The 17648-nt window shown below is 42.8% G+C and overlaps 1 protein-coding gene across 1 annotated transcript in view; it reads left to right on the top strand.

Annotated features, from left to right (window-relative positions):
- Nucleotides 1-12989, top strand: part of tmtc4 (transmembrane O-mannosyltransferase targeting cadherins 4) — a 15512-nt gene extending 2523 nt beyond the window's left edge. Inside the window, 15 exon segments of the mRNA XM_037790543.1 lie at nt 640-856; nt 5964-6051; nt 6237-6337; nt 6628-6720; nt 6935-7096; nt 8520-8722; nt 9050-9224; nt 9626-9757; nt 9869-9948; nt 10065-10172; nt 10293-10434; nt 10651-10765; nt 12253-12365; nt 12502-12571; nt 12766-12989. Of these exon segments, the coding sequence (XP_037646471.1) occupies nt 640-856; nt 5964-6051; nt 6237-6337; nt 6628-6720; nt 6935-7096; nt 8520-8722; nt 9050-9224; nt 9626-9757; nt 9869-9948; nt 10065-10172; nt 10293-10434; nt 10651-10765; nt 12253-12365; nt 12502-12571; nt 12766-12914 (1948 nt within the window). The 3' untranslated portion in view covers nt 12915-12989.
- The last annotated feature ends 4659 nt before the right edge of the window (nt 12990-17648 follow it).

Raw genomic sequence — 17648 nt, 5'->3', positions numbered from 1 at the left:
ACTGGGATTTGGGAGGGGTGGGTTAGGTGTCAAACTTATGATGCCACAGAAGAAAACCTTCCGTCTTTCGGCCTTGTCACCCAGGGCACCGGCTTAGGCCCTAACAGGCCAACCTGGCTGGAGGAGAAGTAATGGGCTTCGGCTCCACTGGTGCATCTCAGTCAGTTCTGCTAATTTCCTTTGTGAGCTCATTTTCAAGCATCTTACGCAGCTCCATTTAGGGCAACATTTAACTCAGGGCGTGGAATGTCGAGTCGCCGCCTAGGGGCTACTCGTGAACACTGAGCTAGTCTGAGTCTAGTGCTGCATGGCAACGTGGCAGGGTGACACTTGGCAAGGTCACGATTCCTCCCTCCACTTCACTCCAGGCTGTTACTGCTGGAGCTCGATGCAGTCTTAATGAGGTGCAGGCTTCAATTAAGCACAGTAGTGTCCTATCTGCTGCTAAACAACAAGGTCACAGTTACTGTCATATGTAACAAAGCCTAAAGATACAACACACAATGGCTGATACTCCTTTTTTTCACACCCCAATGCTATTATGTATACAATAGCTTTTACCCCACTCACACACTTCTGTACCTTCCCACATCTGCCATACATTTAACATCAGGTATTTCTCCCTCTTGCTGTTTGCAGGCTGAACTACCTCTTGGCGGGAGGCCTGCACCCTATTGGCTTCCACGTGCTGAACATCCTCCTCCATGCTGTCATATCTGCCCTCATGATTGATGTGTTTGCCATACTGATTGGTGGACTGTCCTATGATGAGAAAGGTGGGATACTGAACCACGCACCCAAGACCTCTCTGCTTGCTGCCCTCTTCTTTGCCGCACACCCAGTCCACACAGAAAGTGTAAGTAGAGTTCAAGTTCAAAAGATTTTTTTTTCATTTCGCACACCGAAATTCTTCCATGTTCGGCTCCTACAGTAGCGTTAAATAAAACAAGCAGTGCAACAGGATGCACTTTATTGTTTGTACACAACAGTAGATTTAATGCTGTCAGCAATGTGGATAAAGAATAATGCTGCTGCACCTCCAAAGTGCTAAACCATACATAGATCTGGAGACTTTCAGTTATTTGTATGGTGCATACTGATTCACATTTACGGTTTGTTCTCTGTTATTTGGATGCATTGTTAGAAACAATGGTGCAAGATTTGAGAGTGGGTTACACATACATCAAAGCTGTTTTTCAGTTTGCACAACAGCAAATGCATGCTCCAAACTATGTTGTGCTCCAAAAACTTTTCAGACAACCCACAAAATGACATAATTGCATCTAAAAAGAAAATGCAGCACGAAAACACTAATCACCAGATACAGCAGAAAGAAAAACAACATTTTTTAACGCAGTACATCAGATCTTGGGTTTCACAGCTTCAAGCTTTCAAGTGGTGATGACAAAAAATGTTCAATTAAAAAAAGCTCTGTATATGAAGGACAGGGTTCCCGTGGATCTTTAAAAAGTCTTAAAAGGCATTGAATTTGTTCATCTAAAAATAAGGCTTTAACTGGTATTAAATGTCTTAAATCAATCTTTTAAAAGTTTTAAAAATGCTAAGACGTGAAGTATAGGATTTTATTAATCGTTTTTGTTTTTTTTTCTGACATTGCAATTTAATATCTCAAAACAGATGATATAATCTATTTTTTTAAATTAATTTACCGAATGCCTATCGCAGATCAGGATGGCGTGACCATCAACACTGGTTGATGCTCAGAGCAGATGCACTGTCTGCTAGCTAGCGACTACACGGGGAAATTCAATGAAAATTGGATATTCAAACAAGATATCGCAGCATTGCTGAAACCAGTACCGTGCAATGTATACTAGTCGAGGCACGGTGCATTTTGTGCAGGAAATGTTTCAAACTTGGTACGATGGGAATCAAGGCAGTGGAATCCCACATGCAGAGTGAGAGACAAACCGCCAACAGACGGTTATTTTGGTTGTTAAGTTGATCTTCAATTTCATTCTTAGTGGCATTAAAAAAGTTTTAAATCAGGGTGCCCTGGTAGCTCACCTGGTAAAGCAGGAGCCCCATGTACTGAGGCTCAGTCCTTACCATAGCTTCCAGAGGTTCGAATCCGACCTGCGGTCCTTTGCTGCATGTCATCCCCTCTCTCTCCCCCTTTCAGAACTATTACTGTTACTGTCAATTAAAGGCAAACCCCTCCAAAAAACATCTAACTTGCCTTAAGCTGTTTCCCTGGTTTGAAGATTGGACAGTCTTGGATAGGCTTGGAAGTTCTATTGAAACACATTTTCTTTGTACAGTGTGACAAAACCTCACATTGTCCAATATGACACTGTAACAAAAGTGTTCAACCGTTGCCCCTAAATAAATTTCCCTCCATATACTCTCACATTCCTTTGTCTCAGAGTTGCATTTTCTACTCTCGCTGCTTCCATTTTTTGCATCAGTGACAAACCTGAAGTGTTCACATTTAACTTCATCCAGGTTATGAAGTCAAACGTTTTGTACCTTTTTCCCTCACTGAATGAGATAACACTGCAGAAACAGATTTCTCTTTATTGGTAAAAAACAGAGGTCTGCACTCTTTCTATGTGATCTGTGTGTGAAAAGTAAGAACAGGAGATGATTTTGTGAAAGCATTAGATGTTGTGATCGCTGCATTTGCAGTCTTAATCCTTGTTGGCCACAATGCCTTTGAACAATGAAGAAAAAACAAATTACTTTGACATTTTTCATCCAACTCTTGGACATGCGTTTAAACTCATGACCCATTATGGCAAAAAATCAGTTATTTACATATTTAGATCAGCTTACTTTCCTTCTGTAGGATGATGCAGCAGTTCCCCAGTTATGCTAGCTACCATTCTTGCTTTGAACTTGGGCTGGGTCAGGAACAGGCATGTACAGGCCCTTGAGACATTTCACTGGTTGTGATTTTGAGCTACAAATAGAACATGAATTCCCTCCAGCAGCACATCGTTGCATGTTGACATACAAGTCCAGAGGTTTTAATACTAAACATCCAGTGGTTCCATGCCAAGAACAAAAGCCCAGTCTCAGCTGGGAGTGTAGGGCCAAGGTGCATGTGGTAGCACGGCCTGTTTATTAGCTGTGTTGGGATGCTTATTGACCTGCCAGCATATATGTGTTTGCTGTAAAGCCTGGCTGGAAGGCAGCAATTCCCCCCCTCCATTCTCTTTAATCATGCAGGTCAAGGACTGGGTGAGACCTGGGGGGTAGGAGGCGGGCAGACTGTTGGCTTAGGCCCGCTGTATGTATCAAAGCAGGGAACCCCAGGATGCCAACCATACTGTAGCCACACACTGTATACAACACACACACCAACAGGTGGTAATGCTGGTAATGAGAGATTTTTATATTTTGATGCAGAAAGAATTTGGATCAGCTTTTGGATACAGCGGGAAAAATAACAGAAAATACTAAAGAGTTGATTCTGATAAACTGATACTGAATTTAAATGAAACTAAATTTATAATCTTTGGGAACCAAACGAGAAATTCGTAGTCAACGAACACTTGATATGATTTTGCCGACTAATCGATTAGTTGATTTAATCGACAGATCTGTAAAGCTGACTTTCTCCACGAAGAGTCACACAAAAGCACCACTTTAAATCTTGTGTTTAACAGAGATGTGCTCATAACTTTCATACAAATAAGTAATTTAACATGAAATAAAGCATAAAAACTGACTAATCGACTAAAAGAAATCTTAGTCTAAGACCAAAACGACCGATTAGTCGACTACTTGATAAAGAGAAGGCAGCCCTAGAAATTGAAAGAGTGTCTGAAATAAAATTTCTTGGAGTAATAATAGATAATAAATTATGCTGGATACTATAGATTATATCAACACTAAAATATCAAAGTCAATTGCAATATTATATAAAGTCAAAGATCTTTCTAAATCAAACTTTGTTATACACCTTATACTGTTTCTTTATAGTCCCATTTATAACTGACTGTGTGGAAGTGTGGGGAAACACAAATCCCATCTTCATGCTTAAAAAAAGAGACATAAGAATTGTACACAAAACCACACATCCAACTCTACAGAGCAAAACATATTACCTAATCATATCCAAAAGTTGTTTCAAATGAGAGAAAAAAGTCAACATGATCTGAGAGGAATTCTAATGTTCAAGAAACACTGAGGAGTCATGCTAAATATCCTTGTATTACAGTCAAAGGAGTTATTATATGGAACAACTGTAGTGAGGAAATAAAAACATTTAGAACATTTAACAGGTTTAAATTATTTTTGATATGGATATGGGATGGATGATCGGAGAGGGGAACTGGCATAGTAGGATATGTATGTTTTTATTATGCTTCCCCGCTGGGGACAGCCGTGGCCGGAGGCATTAAAGTGGCAGTAGGCAGTATATTTTTGGCATCATTGGGCAAAAGATTCCATAATAATCTTTCAGCATATTGTAATTCAAGTGTTCTGAGAGATAACTAGACTTCTGCACCTCCTCATTGCTCTGTTTTCAGGCTTTACCAAATTTAGCCCGTGACGAGAGGCTTTGACCAATCACAGGTCATTTCTTTGAGAGAGCGTTCCTATTGGCTGTGCTCCGGTCATGTGACCGGTACTTGGCGTTCCTTCACCAGATTTCACAATGGGGGCGGCGTCACAAACTTTCTCATTTTACAGCTAAAACGTGCACTACAAGATGTTTCTGAAAACATTTGAGGCGAGAAATAGGCATTACAGTAACAGAATATTGATTCATAATTGATCAGCGTTGCCTAGTTTGACCGTTTGGTTGGAGTTCGCGAGTGATTGACAGCCGGCTCTCATAGACGGCAGCTGGACAGCGGATGGGCTCAGCTGGATCAGCTCTGACTGGTTCTTTTCCTCCGGTCTGTGAAATCTTGCAGATGCTGTTAGGAGCACCGGAGGACACAGAGGCACATGATTTTTTTCAGGTCACCTGTTTCATGTACTACTGTCAGGATATAGCGACAGTTTTATAAAACTAACTTTTTTTAATCCTATTTACTCAAATCTCACCCACTTCAGCTTTAAGTTTTCGTGTTGTCCATCCGTCCGTCTGTCCATAGATACGTACATCTGATCCATTCTCCTGAATATTTCCGGAACACCAGGGGGGAATTTCTTCAAAATTTGGCACAAACGTCCACTTGGACTCAAGGATGAACCAATTTGATTTTGGAGGTCAAAAGTCAAGGTCACTGTGACATTATGTCCGTCCCGTTCTCATGAAAGCGATATCTCCTGGAACGCCTGGAAAGATTTTTTTTTTTTTTAAATTTGGTACAAACATCCACATCAAGGATGAACTAATTAGAATTTGTTGATCAAAGGTCACTGTGATCTCACAAAACATTTTGGCCATAACTCAAGACTGAATGTGCCGATTATGACAATGTCACACAAATGTCAAATAGGATAAAATGATGAAGTGATCACATTTTGGACAGACATGGATGTAAACTGCAACTTAACTGGTTGGCGGAGGCATACAACCGTAAGGAGATGATTCTCGTTCTAATTGAATTGTTCTTGTTTTGTTTTTCACTTTTGTTTTATTTGATTGATTTGATTGAGGTGTTTAGTGAACGCTGGTTCAGGTTTAACATTAAGTTTATTTCTTATTTTATTTATTTATTGATAAACTGCTGTATATGTTTGCTGGGTATTCTTGTTTTGTTGTCTTTTGTGTGTATATATATATATATATATTATTTTTTTTTTACATGTTCAAAATAAAATCTAATAACCCTCCATTCATACCTGGATGTCCCATGCAAAAGAGAATGTGATGTAAGGAAGTTGTAATACAAAACGCAGTAATTCATGAAGTGATGGATATAATAATGATGTTTCTTTAATGTATACTTGGTAGTTGAACTTGTCTTTTTTCTGCCTTTCATATCGCATCTGTTATTCTCTGGCTCTTTCTCTCTTTTTTCCTTCTCCATCTCAACAAGGTGGCTGGCATCGTGGGTCGAGCAGATCTTTTGTGCGCTCTGTTCTTCCAGCTCTCTTTCCTCACCTACTGCAAAGCTTTCATCAGAGGTAGGTATCTCACACGATTCTTTACGTACACTGTAATACTGTACTGTCCATATGTGCTGATGTATACAGTGCCAACATCAAACATTTCTGGAGCTGCTTGTTTTTTTTAACTCATTTGTTTGAACGCCTACATTTGAAGCCTTTAACCGTCCATAACCGGCTTGGTGTCGGCTTTGTGTTCCCAGGGAGTGACAGAGATGACAGGTTTTCTGTCCAGTGGGTTGTGGTCAGCCTCTTGCTGTGTGCTGCAGCGATGCTCTGTAAAGAACAAGGCATCACAGTCTTGGTACAAAGTCTTTTCTTTTTTTTCTTTTGCAAAGCCATTTTGTTGTGAGTTGATGCTTTCCTCACATCCAGTAAAAAACAATGTTAAAAGAGAAACCTCATACATGATAATTACTCATATGTTAACACTTATAACCAATTGATGTGACCTCATTTTGTTCTTCTTGCTTAAGTGAAAAAAAGTGTCATGTTTTTCATATGTATGATAAGAGCTAAAGATCCATTTTGTTTGCTGACCTATATACATTTTAAATGCCATTTCTCCCTCCTTCTCTATGTATTTCCCTTCAGGGTGTGAATGCAGCCTTTGATGTCCTCCTGATCTGTAATGTTAATGTGTATGAACTCAGCCAGAGGCTACTCCTTAGGAAGAATCCACTCGATGTGAGTTACAGTTTATATACCCTCCCCCTCCATTCTGTCATAAATTATGCACTCCCTTGTATGATTAATGTCACATCACATACGTTGTCTATGTAAAGCAATACGAATTTGAGTTCACTGTAGTCATGAAACGGCTCTCACAAGTAACTTAAAACACATGGATTTTTTTTTTTTTTATTTATCAGTGACAAGTGGTAATATTTTTTTCTGACAGGTAAGTGAGATATGGCGAACGGGACTGCTTACACGATTGGCTCTCATGGGTTTTGGAGGACTCTCAATGCTGTATGCACGCTGGAGGATCATGGGAACAGGACCGCCAGCATTCACTGAAGTAGACAACCCTGCCTCTTTTGCAGAAAATATATTTCTCAGAGTGAGTAAGATTTGTTTCATCATTTATCTATATTCGGTTTTCAATTTTGTGATTCAGATATATTTATATATATTTTTTTACACTCTCGGGATTACAAACATGCATAAAACACACTGAACCTTTTGGACATTTTTTCTTTTTCAAAGACAAATAAAAATACATACAACAATACTGTAGAATAACAGAATCCTTAAAAATGAATTTAATTAAACCCGAAGACACATGTTATAGCGCTATGCCGTACCATCTCATCCGATAATGGAGAAATGTCTGGCTAGGTCCTTCCCGAGTCATGTCATGGAGACGAACGGGCCAAGCCAGAGCCCTAATCGCCGTTGCTTTTGTCGGAGCACAACCCATGCGGGGCTCGGGCCGAAAGGGCTGAGAGGAAGCCGTCAAAGGCTGCATTACGCACAGGCTAAATGAAAGAATAAGATTTTAGATCTGATGCCATTCAATGTTCGATATATTTTACGCAAAAAAACAGCTTAGATCTAGCGTTCCCTCTCCATTATCTATTTTATATTGCTGTGAAAACATCTCATTCAAACGACTGGATTTATTCAAGTTTCCCGCCAAAAACGTAATTTTACAAAATAATGCTTGAACACATCATGATAAAGGTAGAATTTACCTTCGCCCAATGCTTACTGAATGGAACTTGAACGCACCATAATGTAACTCAATGGAACCTCCGTTAACGTTAGTAGCTCCGTTATTTATTCTAGCAGGACTGTGCTGCCCACCGACTTCTAACCGGTAACGTTATTAACTCTCCTCCTGCCGATTTCAACACAGATTTGTTGTTCACAGTGTAGCATTGTCAGGGAATAAGTAGGGTGCTTTCCCTCCGGTTTAGAAGTAGTAGCGCCATCCTTTTGAGCACTTATTTTTCTCTCCACCATGGCTCCGGTCCCAAACAAACTGAACCATGATACAGCGTGCGTCACTGTGTATGCGGCGGAAAGCATCAATACAGAGGAATCGGTAGTCACGGAGGTATGAGATGCTGAGGAATCGGACAATTAGGAATTGGTTCGCTGTTCCCATCTGTAGCGTTTTCCCTGCCTGCCAAAGTGGCGGATGACCTGTCGATTTTACTCGTCACTGCCAACAATTTACCTGCATTTTGCGGGCGGCGGGTACTAATTTCAGACCCGAATCGGTACAGCCCTAAAAGCTAGACACAATTGCATCCTTAAATGATCTGTATTTTCTTGAAACATCAGAAACACTATGTTAGGATCTATGCAAAATGAACTGACTCTAATGGTCTAATCAAACATTTAATATTAGGTTTGCCCCAAGTAATCTTCATCATGAAACACAGTGATTGACTTTGAATTTGAAATGCTTTTCTTCTCTCATCTTCCCCCTACTCTCTCCCACTCTGCACCCCTTCCTGTTCCTCTTTGATTGGCAGATAGTGAACTATAATTACTACTACTCTCTGAATGCCTGGCTGCTGCTGTGTCCCTGGTGGCTGTGTTTTGATTGGTCCATGGGCTGTGTGCCGCTCATTAAGTCAGCCACTGATTGGAGGATGGTGTGGCTGCTGCTGCTCTGGTGCGTCCTGATAGGCTTGATAAGCCAAGCCTTATGCTCGCAGGACAGCCAGAGAAGGAGGTAAGCGAGCACAGCCGTCTCTCACATATATACGCCGTAGATGAGATGAAGTACATGTTGGGGCCTCTCTAGACTTGCACTTGATTATGAAAATTGTACCATATCCACCGCAGTGTGACCAGAGCACCACGTCTCGATTGAGTTTTAAAAATTCTCTCTTGGTTTAGAGAGCGCGGGGGAAAGTTTCCTGTGTTTTTGGGTGGTTTATTGAGCCTGAATTTCTTAGCCTAAATTTCTTCACCATACAGACTGCCATTTTTGAGTGTCACGCACATATATATATATATAATCCATTGGCATTCTCTGACCTCTTTCTCCCCCTGCCAGGACACTGACCTTGGGCCTGGTGCTGCTGGTGGTCCCTTTTCTGCCGGCCTGTAACATTTTTTTCAGGGTGGGCTTCGTCGTTGCCGAGAGAGTCCTCTACTTGTCTTCGGCCGGCTACTGCCTACTGCTGGCCTACTCCATGGGACACTGCTGCTGCTGCTGGCCCAAATACAGGGTAGGGCTACCAAAAAGATCACACCAAACTAAAATATACCACATCCCGTTATAACCCTCAGTTTCACAGCAAAGATTCCAACCCAGTGACCTTTCTATTTCTATGAGCCACCAGGTCACACTATGCTAAACTCTTTTTTATTTACCACCTGTTAATGCAGCTCTAATGATTCAGTAGCTCAGGGATGCAGAGCGGGGACAGACATGAGAAATGACTCACCTATAAAGGGGATGATAACAGCAGGTGGTGTCCACGTGTTGCGTAGATATACTGTATGTGCAGGCTGTTCACTCTGAGTCACAGATAATTGATTTTTAATGCTTACAATGATTTGCGGCACATGGCTGTTAAAATGTCCCTCTTTTTTCTGTCACCTTCTTTTTCCCCCTTCCCGTTCTCAGAAGCCACTGTGTGTGTCGATGCTTGCGCTGCTGTGTGTGTATGTAGCTCGCTGCGCTCTCCGCAGTCACCAGTGGCGGTCAGAGCAAAGCCTCTTCACCAGTGCCCTGTCTGTCTGTCCGCTCAATGCCAAGGTAAATATCTGTGTTTTCTGTGTTTTTCCTGCCTTTGTACAATGTTTGTACACACGTGGAAATAAATTGCAACCAGTCACACTCTCGACGCCTTGTGTGATGATTCCTCAGGTCCATTATAATGTCGGTAAGAACCTGGCTGACAGAGGAAACTCTACCGCTGCTATCGCATATTACAGAGAGGCAGTCAGGTATGTCTCCTCACAAGCACTAGCAATCGAAACAGCTCCTTTTATAGTTCAAATGTGGCAATAAATGTTTGAGAGGGCTGTCACGTTAACTGCATTTTTTTTCCTGTGGCTTCCAGGCTACATCCTACCTACGTCCACGCCATGAACAACCTGGGGAATATCCTAAAGGAGAGGAATGAACTGATCGAGGCGGAGCAGCTGTTGTCTAAAGCTGTTTCTATTCAGTACGTTTCCCCAACACATAAGAATACACCTCTCACTACAAACCAATTTATTTCACTGACTCCAGATATATTTTGAAAAAGCTCCCTACTGATAGTATTTTTTGTATAATCTGTGTTCAGGCCTGACTTTGCCGCAGCTTGGATGAATCTGGGTATAGTGCAGAACAGCCTGCAAAAGTTTGAGGAAGCAGAGCAGAGCTACTGGAATGCCATCCGCTTCCGGAAAAAGTACCCAGACTGCTACTACAACCTCGGACGCTTGGTAAGACTCCAGGGTGTAAACACTGTTTAGCAGGTGCTGCTTCAAATAAACAGAAATACGGTTTATATTCAGTTTTAGTTGGTGCTCTTCTACAAATTGGATTTTAAAATTCCAACCAAATTGAAAGTGGGAAAACAACTTTATATTGGTCGTTTTTTTTGCAATACAGAGAGAAAGCAGAATCTTTCTAACACTATTTCTCTTTTGTCATGATAGTATGCTGACCTGAACAGACATGTGGATGCCCTGAACGCATGGAGGAACGCAACCATGCTAAAACCTGAACACAGCCTAGCTTGGAACAACATGGTCATACTGCTGGACAACACTGGTATTGACACACACACACACACACACACACACACACACACACACATACAGATAGTGTACATACACTACATAAAATCAAGTTCTAGTGAATAAAAAAAATCACTTCTCATGATTGGAACCTGCTTTCACTGCTGCTAAAGGTTTGTTTACATCATAAATATTATCATTTGTGTGATTTTCTTTTTCTTTTTTTTTATTTAATTTGATTTTTTTAATCACTTTATTGAACATTGTGAACAGACAGACATTCAGCAGGTCATAGACATTACCTTATCATTTGTGTGATACAATATAATATAAAATATGTAATGACATGTAGTAGTAATAATAATAAATCTAACAAATTATTATATTACAATAATGATAATAAGCTTCACCCATTTGTGAATTGATGTAGTCGCTTTACTTTCAAAGAACTCTGTGTTCTGGGTGCAGCTTGTTCCAGCATTAACAGCCAAGAAACACAGCGTTGTTATTTTGGAAAGGCAGGAAATCTAAATGGCCAACAAGATTAGACCGGAAGAGCAGGAATCAGCAATGCTTGAAATTTATGTATTAAAGCTTTGTGTTGTGAGTTTTGAAGGCACTCTTCCCTGCCGTGTGGAGAATGCTCTGATTTCCAAACGCTCGAGCCGTTTTGTCAGAAGCCGCTCCCGTGGGGGCGGAGTCTCCCAGGAGGGCACTGGAACTATCCAATCAGGGCCCAGTATGTTCCTGATCAAACGTGGGCAAGCACAGCCAGAACAGCGCCCCCTCAGAGTCCCCCCACCGCATTTGTTCCCCAAAATCTGACAGAAATAATTCTACCCCTTCTCCCCCAGCTCCCCACCAAAACCAAAAAAAAAAAAGAAGAACAATAGGTGTCATTTTCAAATAGCAAGGAATTGGGAATATTCTTTTCTCTTTGGTGTTCACCCCCCCCTCTTTTTGTTTTGATCATTACACAAACAAAAGGCAGAATCAGTGTAGATTCAGGCAGAAGCGCTCAGACGCAGTGACACATGTAGTCACATGTTGGCAAGCTGTGTCTGAAGGGCACAGGCCATGACTCAGGACGTGACTGTCATTGTCTTTCTGTCTGTCTTCTCTGACTGTCTGTTTGTCTGTCTCTCCTCTTTCTCCATTTCTGGCCAGACATCAGACGGGTCTGTGACAGAGATCAATAACCCAGTGGGCCTTGTGTTCAACCTTAATTAGGAGACTAAACCGCTCCTGTGTGGAGAGGGAAAAACTCCGCTCTAGACACTGCTGACAAAATAAAGCAAGCAGTCAGATTCTCTCTATAGCAGCTGGTATAACAGTCGTATCTCTGGATTTGTTTTGTTAAACTGAGTATGATTGTTAACACACCGTTGTAGTAGCATACTGTATATGTTGGCTACCATGTTGTGTAGATTACACTAAAAATACATGTGAGCATCCAAGCTGCATGCGTGGTGTGTGCGTACCACTAAAAATGTTTTGTACTTGTCGTTTTCTGTCTTCAAGGCAACTTGGGTCAAGCTGAGCTGATCGGCCGAGAAGCTCTGAGGCTCCTCCCCAACGACCACACTATCATGTTTTCATTGGCCAACGTCTTGGGGAAATTACAGAAATATAAGGTCAGTCAGTGTCGTATAAACATTTCAACTCAACTCATTTTCTGTTGATGATTTTATTCCTTGCAGGGAATGCTGCTATAAATCTCTACATAGTAATGGTAAAGATAATTCTGTGTTGTTGTTTTTTTGTCCTCAGGAGTCAGAGGGCTTCTTCCTTCATGCTCTCCGGATCAACCCAAACTCTGCTAGTTGCCATGGCAATTTAGGTGAGCTACTGCAACTTTGGTTGTCCACTGCACATGATTTTACAGAGTTGATGAGAGATGAAAAGCTAAAAGAATATTTGTGCGTGCTAGCAGAAGCAATATTGTGCCGCCTATACCTGCCCCTGTATTGAATGCACTAAATGAACAGAATTAGAACGGTCGCAGCGTAAATAACGTTTCTATTTTTTCCTCAGCTGTGCTGTATCATCGCTGGGGAAAGCTGGAGCTGGCAAAAAAACACTACGAGATGTCTCTAAAGTTGGACCCTGAGGCTCCTGGGACCAGAGACAACTATAACATGCTGCGACGCAAACTGGACCAGCTTAAACACTCCACACCCTGAGGGGAGCCCACTGGTATTATTTTATCTCACTAATTCCGGCTTTTTACCATTTGAAAATAAAGACCACGATCTGTGTATCAGGCTCTAGTTTTGTTCTTTTGGGGGGGAAAAAAACTCTTAAAAGGGAAAAGCAATATGTTACACAAGTCCTTTTGTAGCTTTAAACTATTATTAGAGACTTGTTTCATCTATGAGACTGCTTGTGTGTCTAATTTAATTTCATGGGTGTGAAATGTGCATGGGTGCAGGTGTGCTGGATGCCTGTGCTGGTTACATGGTCGTCTGCACTGTGCTGTTTTGTTGCTCCGTTTGAAGGCCATGTGGAACTGATCCACGGCGAACCCCATTCTCTTTTCATCTCTTGTCCTGTGTTGTGTCAGCTGGACGGAGCACCATGCATCTGCGGATCCAGAGAATCTGTTGTAAAAATTTATTTGATTTGGCCCTTTTTCAGGAGTTCCAAATGTCCTTATAGGCTCAAAAAGCTGCTACGGCTTGGACCAAAGAGCACTACGGCCACAATATAGTCTTTATTCGAAGCAGGAAGCACGCTGACTGTCCGTGAGAGGCATCAGCTGGTTAGTGCTGACCACTGGTGGGCTAATGTGGTTATCATGTTTGTTTTTTTATTGCCCGTCTCTTTGTTCCTGAGTGGGGATGGCACTCTGAGGTTCAAAACCCCCTTTGCCTCCCCGCCCCTGAAGCCTCTGTAGTTAATGGGAGAAAGGTGTTTGTGCTGGCAAGTTTTTTCTGAAGTGTCCACGAGGAGACAAGGGGTCAGCTGAGACAGGAAACCCACGGCCGGTGCTGTATGAAAACAGCTCTATAGCGCAGAGCCTTCAAAGAGAGAAGGGGATGATCTCCCCGGGGACTTTGCACGCACACACACACACACACACACACATACATGCTCACACACATGCTCACACACACACACACACACACATCGTCTTGAAGAATGCTGCTGCTGAGGGAAAAGGCGACCCCAGTGTGAAACATCAGTCAACAAGTGTGCACCCGGGGTCAAAGTTCAACGCACTTCTATTTTTTCACCTGCTTCCTACAGCTTGCAGGGAACTTTTGAAGCTCTGGCGGGCTGGTATGGCTTTGCTTTTCGGGGGCCGCTAAGTTTGTTTACACATACAGTACAATACACCAGTTGATGCTTTGATGCTCGGAAGATGTTACTGATATGCACGTCGGGGGAGGGAGGGGTGCCGCAGCACACACGACCGTCGATGTCCTCTCCTAAATATGCAGCTAATGTCACGAGATGAAATTTCCTTTAGTTACTCAACTCTGTTTTTATTTTTGCTGCTTTGATGTAAAGAGTCCGCGGTAGATAAAGCTGAAACCACAACAAATAGCTCTATATACACAGCAGCACACTTAAAAGTATTGTTTAGTTAAAGATGAGAACCTGTTTCAACAAGACTCATGTAAAAGGTCAGTATGGTGAAAGGGCTTCATGCTATGGAGCAGGCAGAATAAGATCAAAACGCTTCGGATAGTGACATTCAAGAGGGAAAGCTTTCCCCCTCATATTATTTTTTCGTCATGCAGCGTAACACGCGGTGCTGCCGATGTACGGCCGGCTACAAAACCGTCAGCTATTCGCTTTATGTACTTATGGATCCTTTCTTTACTTTTCCGTGTGATCCTTTCATTGGGTGCCTGCAGCTGACTGTCTAGCAGCACACAGCTGTGCTGGCACATCAGTGGGGGAGCCCACTTTTATCATAATCATTCTTTGAATACCTTTCATTATCATAAAATATGTGAGTATTAAAGGGATGGATTCCCCGGCCCCGCCAACATCTTCATTATCCATTCTGACTGACAAAAACCTGCTGTCCTAGGGAGTGACATTAATAAAAGATGGGGATAGTACAGCCTTATGAAGTCCTCTCCTTGTTCTCTGGGTTTCCACTGTACACCTTTTACCTGCTCGGATGCTCCATCACGATGATACGATGAAATCAACTCCCAGGAGGGGTTCTCTTTATTGTGTTCTATTAATCACACTGATGAGTTTTGATCATTGTAATCAATGGATTCGGGAGAATCGCTTTCTTGATTGTTCACAGCCGAAATCTGTAATACTAAATTCGACAAACTCGTTATGAAAAAAAAAAGACATTGTCATCCCTTTGTTGCGGCAGCATATTCAACAGAAGAACAAGAAGCAGGGGAGCACTAATTTGAACCCACTGAGGGTGTTTTGGAACAGCAGGTGTGCTATTTTGCATCTGATAAGCACCAACAACCCCCCCACACCCCGCCTTCCAACAAAATAAAGAAACACGGGGCTTATCCAAACTGCTACAATGAAATGTCCATTAAATGAAGCAGCGGAGGGAATACGCGTGATGGTCGCCCTGAAAATTGAGTGACTGGGATTGCAAGAACGGGGCCTTTTGAAATTATAATTTCAGCTGTATTGTTGAGAAAACCCTTTATTTGGAGGTTAATAATATGCTGCGGCTAACATGAGTTGTTTTATTGTATTTTGGAGAAGTGCTGGAAGCAGGCGTGGCAGCTTGAAGCGCACAGTCGCAAACGTACCGTACATCTGTAAGAGTGGCTTTGACAGAGTTCTCATCAATGTGACAGGATGTGATCAAGGGCAGTCCTGTGATGTGTCCGCTGGGCCTCTGTACGGCCCTCACTGTCTCTCCCCCCCAACCACAACAATCCTAATGGGCTCTGATGGGCACCTCCATCTTGCCTGTCTAATTGATGTAAATACTGCGCATTTGAACCCGCAGTCCTTCCCACCATCCCCGGCCTGCCCCTCCCTCTGTTTCTTATAACAGTAGGGGTCAGAGGTTAGGCTGACTGAGTGATCATTAGAATGGCAGCCCTTATTAGAGGAGCAGCTTGTCTGACACCCCGTCCACGTCCCGGAGAGGGACCCACCCTGTCCGCTTCATCTAGATCATATTACATGACACGACCTGAGAACAGATACTACCAGTGCACTACAACACTGTAGGCCACTAGGGCACGGTGGCATTTTCGGAGGGGTCCCCTCGCCTGTCACAGCGCTTCCCTGACACCACTCTGTCCGTCTGGCTTGGATGCACTCTGTCATTTTAAGGAGGGCTACTGTCAGTGGGTATTGGGACCGTCGCGTCTACATGCCCTGGCATTTTCAGCGGTGTTCCCTGTAACGGAGCATCCAGCCACCCTCTTGAGAGTCTGTGATGTCGTGGCCAATGATTAATAGTTAGAGATGGGCTATAAAATGTCCAGTGTGGCCAGATGCTAGCCAGGGCTTTGCTGAACTGATATAATGGACATAGTCTGCCAATTTGGCTCCCTTACAAAGCCTGGAAGTTCCCCAAGATTGATTCTGTTTCTATGTAGCGGTGCCCTGGGGGCTGAATGTTGAGGATGCACTCTTGTGAAAAATGTTGTGGCGTATTATCTTCAGCCGAGAAAAGCACTAAATGCTCATGGATGTAACAAAAAGGGCTAATATACTCGCTGACATTTGCATGCAACAGTGAAATTTTAAGCCGATTTATGATCATTTTCATCATTTCTCAAGTCAAGGAAAAAGCTGTCTGGCTGTGGATGAGAAGGGGTGGTGGGTGGAGGGGTGGGATAATTTGCAGCAGGAGCCTTCTGAGGCTGTTTTGCAAAACAAAACGAAGCAGCTAGACCCCCTTATTGAAAAATATAGTGCAGTGAGACGGAAATTTATTAACTGGCACCAGTTAATGTGTGCATTATTCATTTCTGGTGAGCATGAAAAATGATCTAAAGAGGTTTGAAATTGCAGACGCGCAGGCTGACTGCACAGTGGGCTGGGCTCGCTGGTTCGTTTCATCCTCTTGCAGGGGCGTTTGGGCAGAGAGGTGGAGGGGACAGAGGGGATGGAGGATGGAAGGGTTTGGAGGGTGGAGGGGAGGAGTGCGAGCCCCTTTTCTGGACAGTAGGGCTTTCCAGTAACAGCTGTGCTTCTCTCACGAGGGGGCGGCAGCAGCACTGGGAGAGAGGCTGCTTGGGACAGATGGACCAGCCCGGCACCACCTCCCCTCTCACCTCCCACCACAGCTTCTCTTATTAAAAATACATCTCTACCACTATTAATGTGTGGAGCTGAGTGGATGTATATGTGTACTCGGTGGTAGAGTAACTACGAAGGCTCTTCCTCTGTTTTACTAAAAGTTCGCCGATGTAAGTGAAGAGAATTTGAAGCTGCTCTTTCAGGAGTTTAGACGTGTGTTAAATTGTTTTTTTCTCTCTCTCATCCTGCCGTTCTCTCCGACTTTTCTTCTTCTTCTTCTTCTCTCCACAACTGCTACAGTAGGAGGTGTTGGGCAGTAGTCAGTGCCAGTGGCATATGGCTTTCCACTGTGCTAAACATTCATACAAAAGACAGGCCCATCAGTCATGGCTGTGGCCGGATGAGGGGAGAGAGCAGGCCTCTGATGAATGGTGTTTAGGACTTACCTGCTGTTAAAACATTACCTCCCAAACACCAGCTCCCCGAAGCACACACAACATTAAGAACTGTATAATATCGCGAAATACGGCCCTTGTGTGCACACATCATGTACGCCAGGTTATAGCAAATAATAGATATGCTTCTTAAACCCCTTGCACATACAGAACCCCAGGTCAGGCCTTCATAGACCAATTAATGCAGAGCATCTGCTGTATAGAGGGAGCACGCTAAAAGAACTTCCGAGCCATTTTTTAGGCAGTTTAATAAGGAGGAGAGCC

Source organism: Sebastes umbrosus, chromosome 13, assembly GCF_015220745.1.
Source record: "Sebastes umbrosus isolate fSebUmb1 chromosome 13, fSebUmb1.pri, whole genome shotgun sequence".
NCBI lineage: Eukaryota > Metazoa > Chordata > Actinopteri > Perciformes > Sebastidae > Sebastes > Sebastes umbrosus.
Note: the sequence above shows the minus strand (reverse complement) of the source record. Positions and strands in the feature narration are given on the sequence as shown.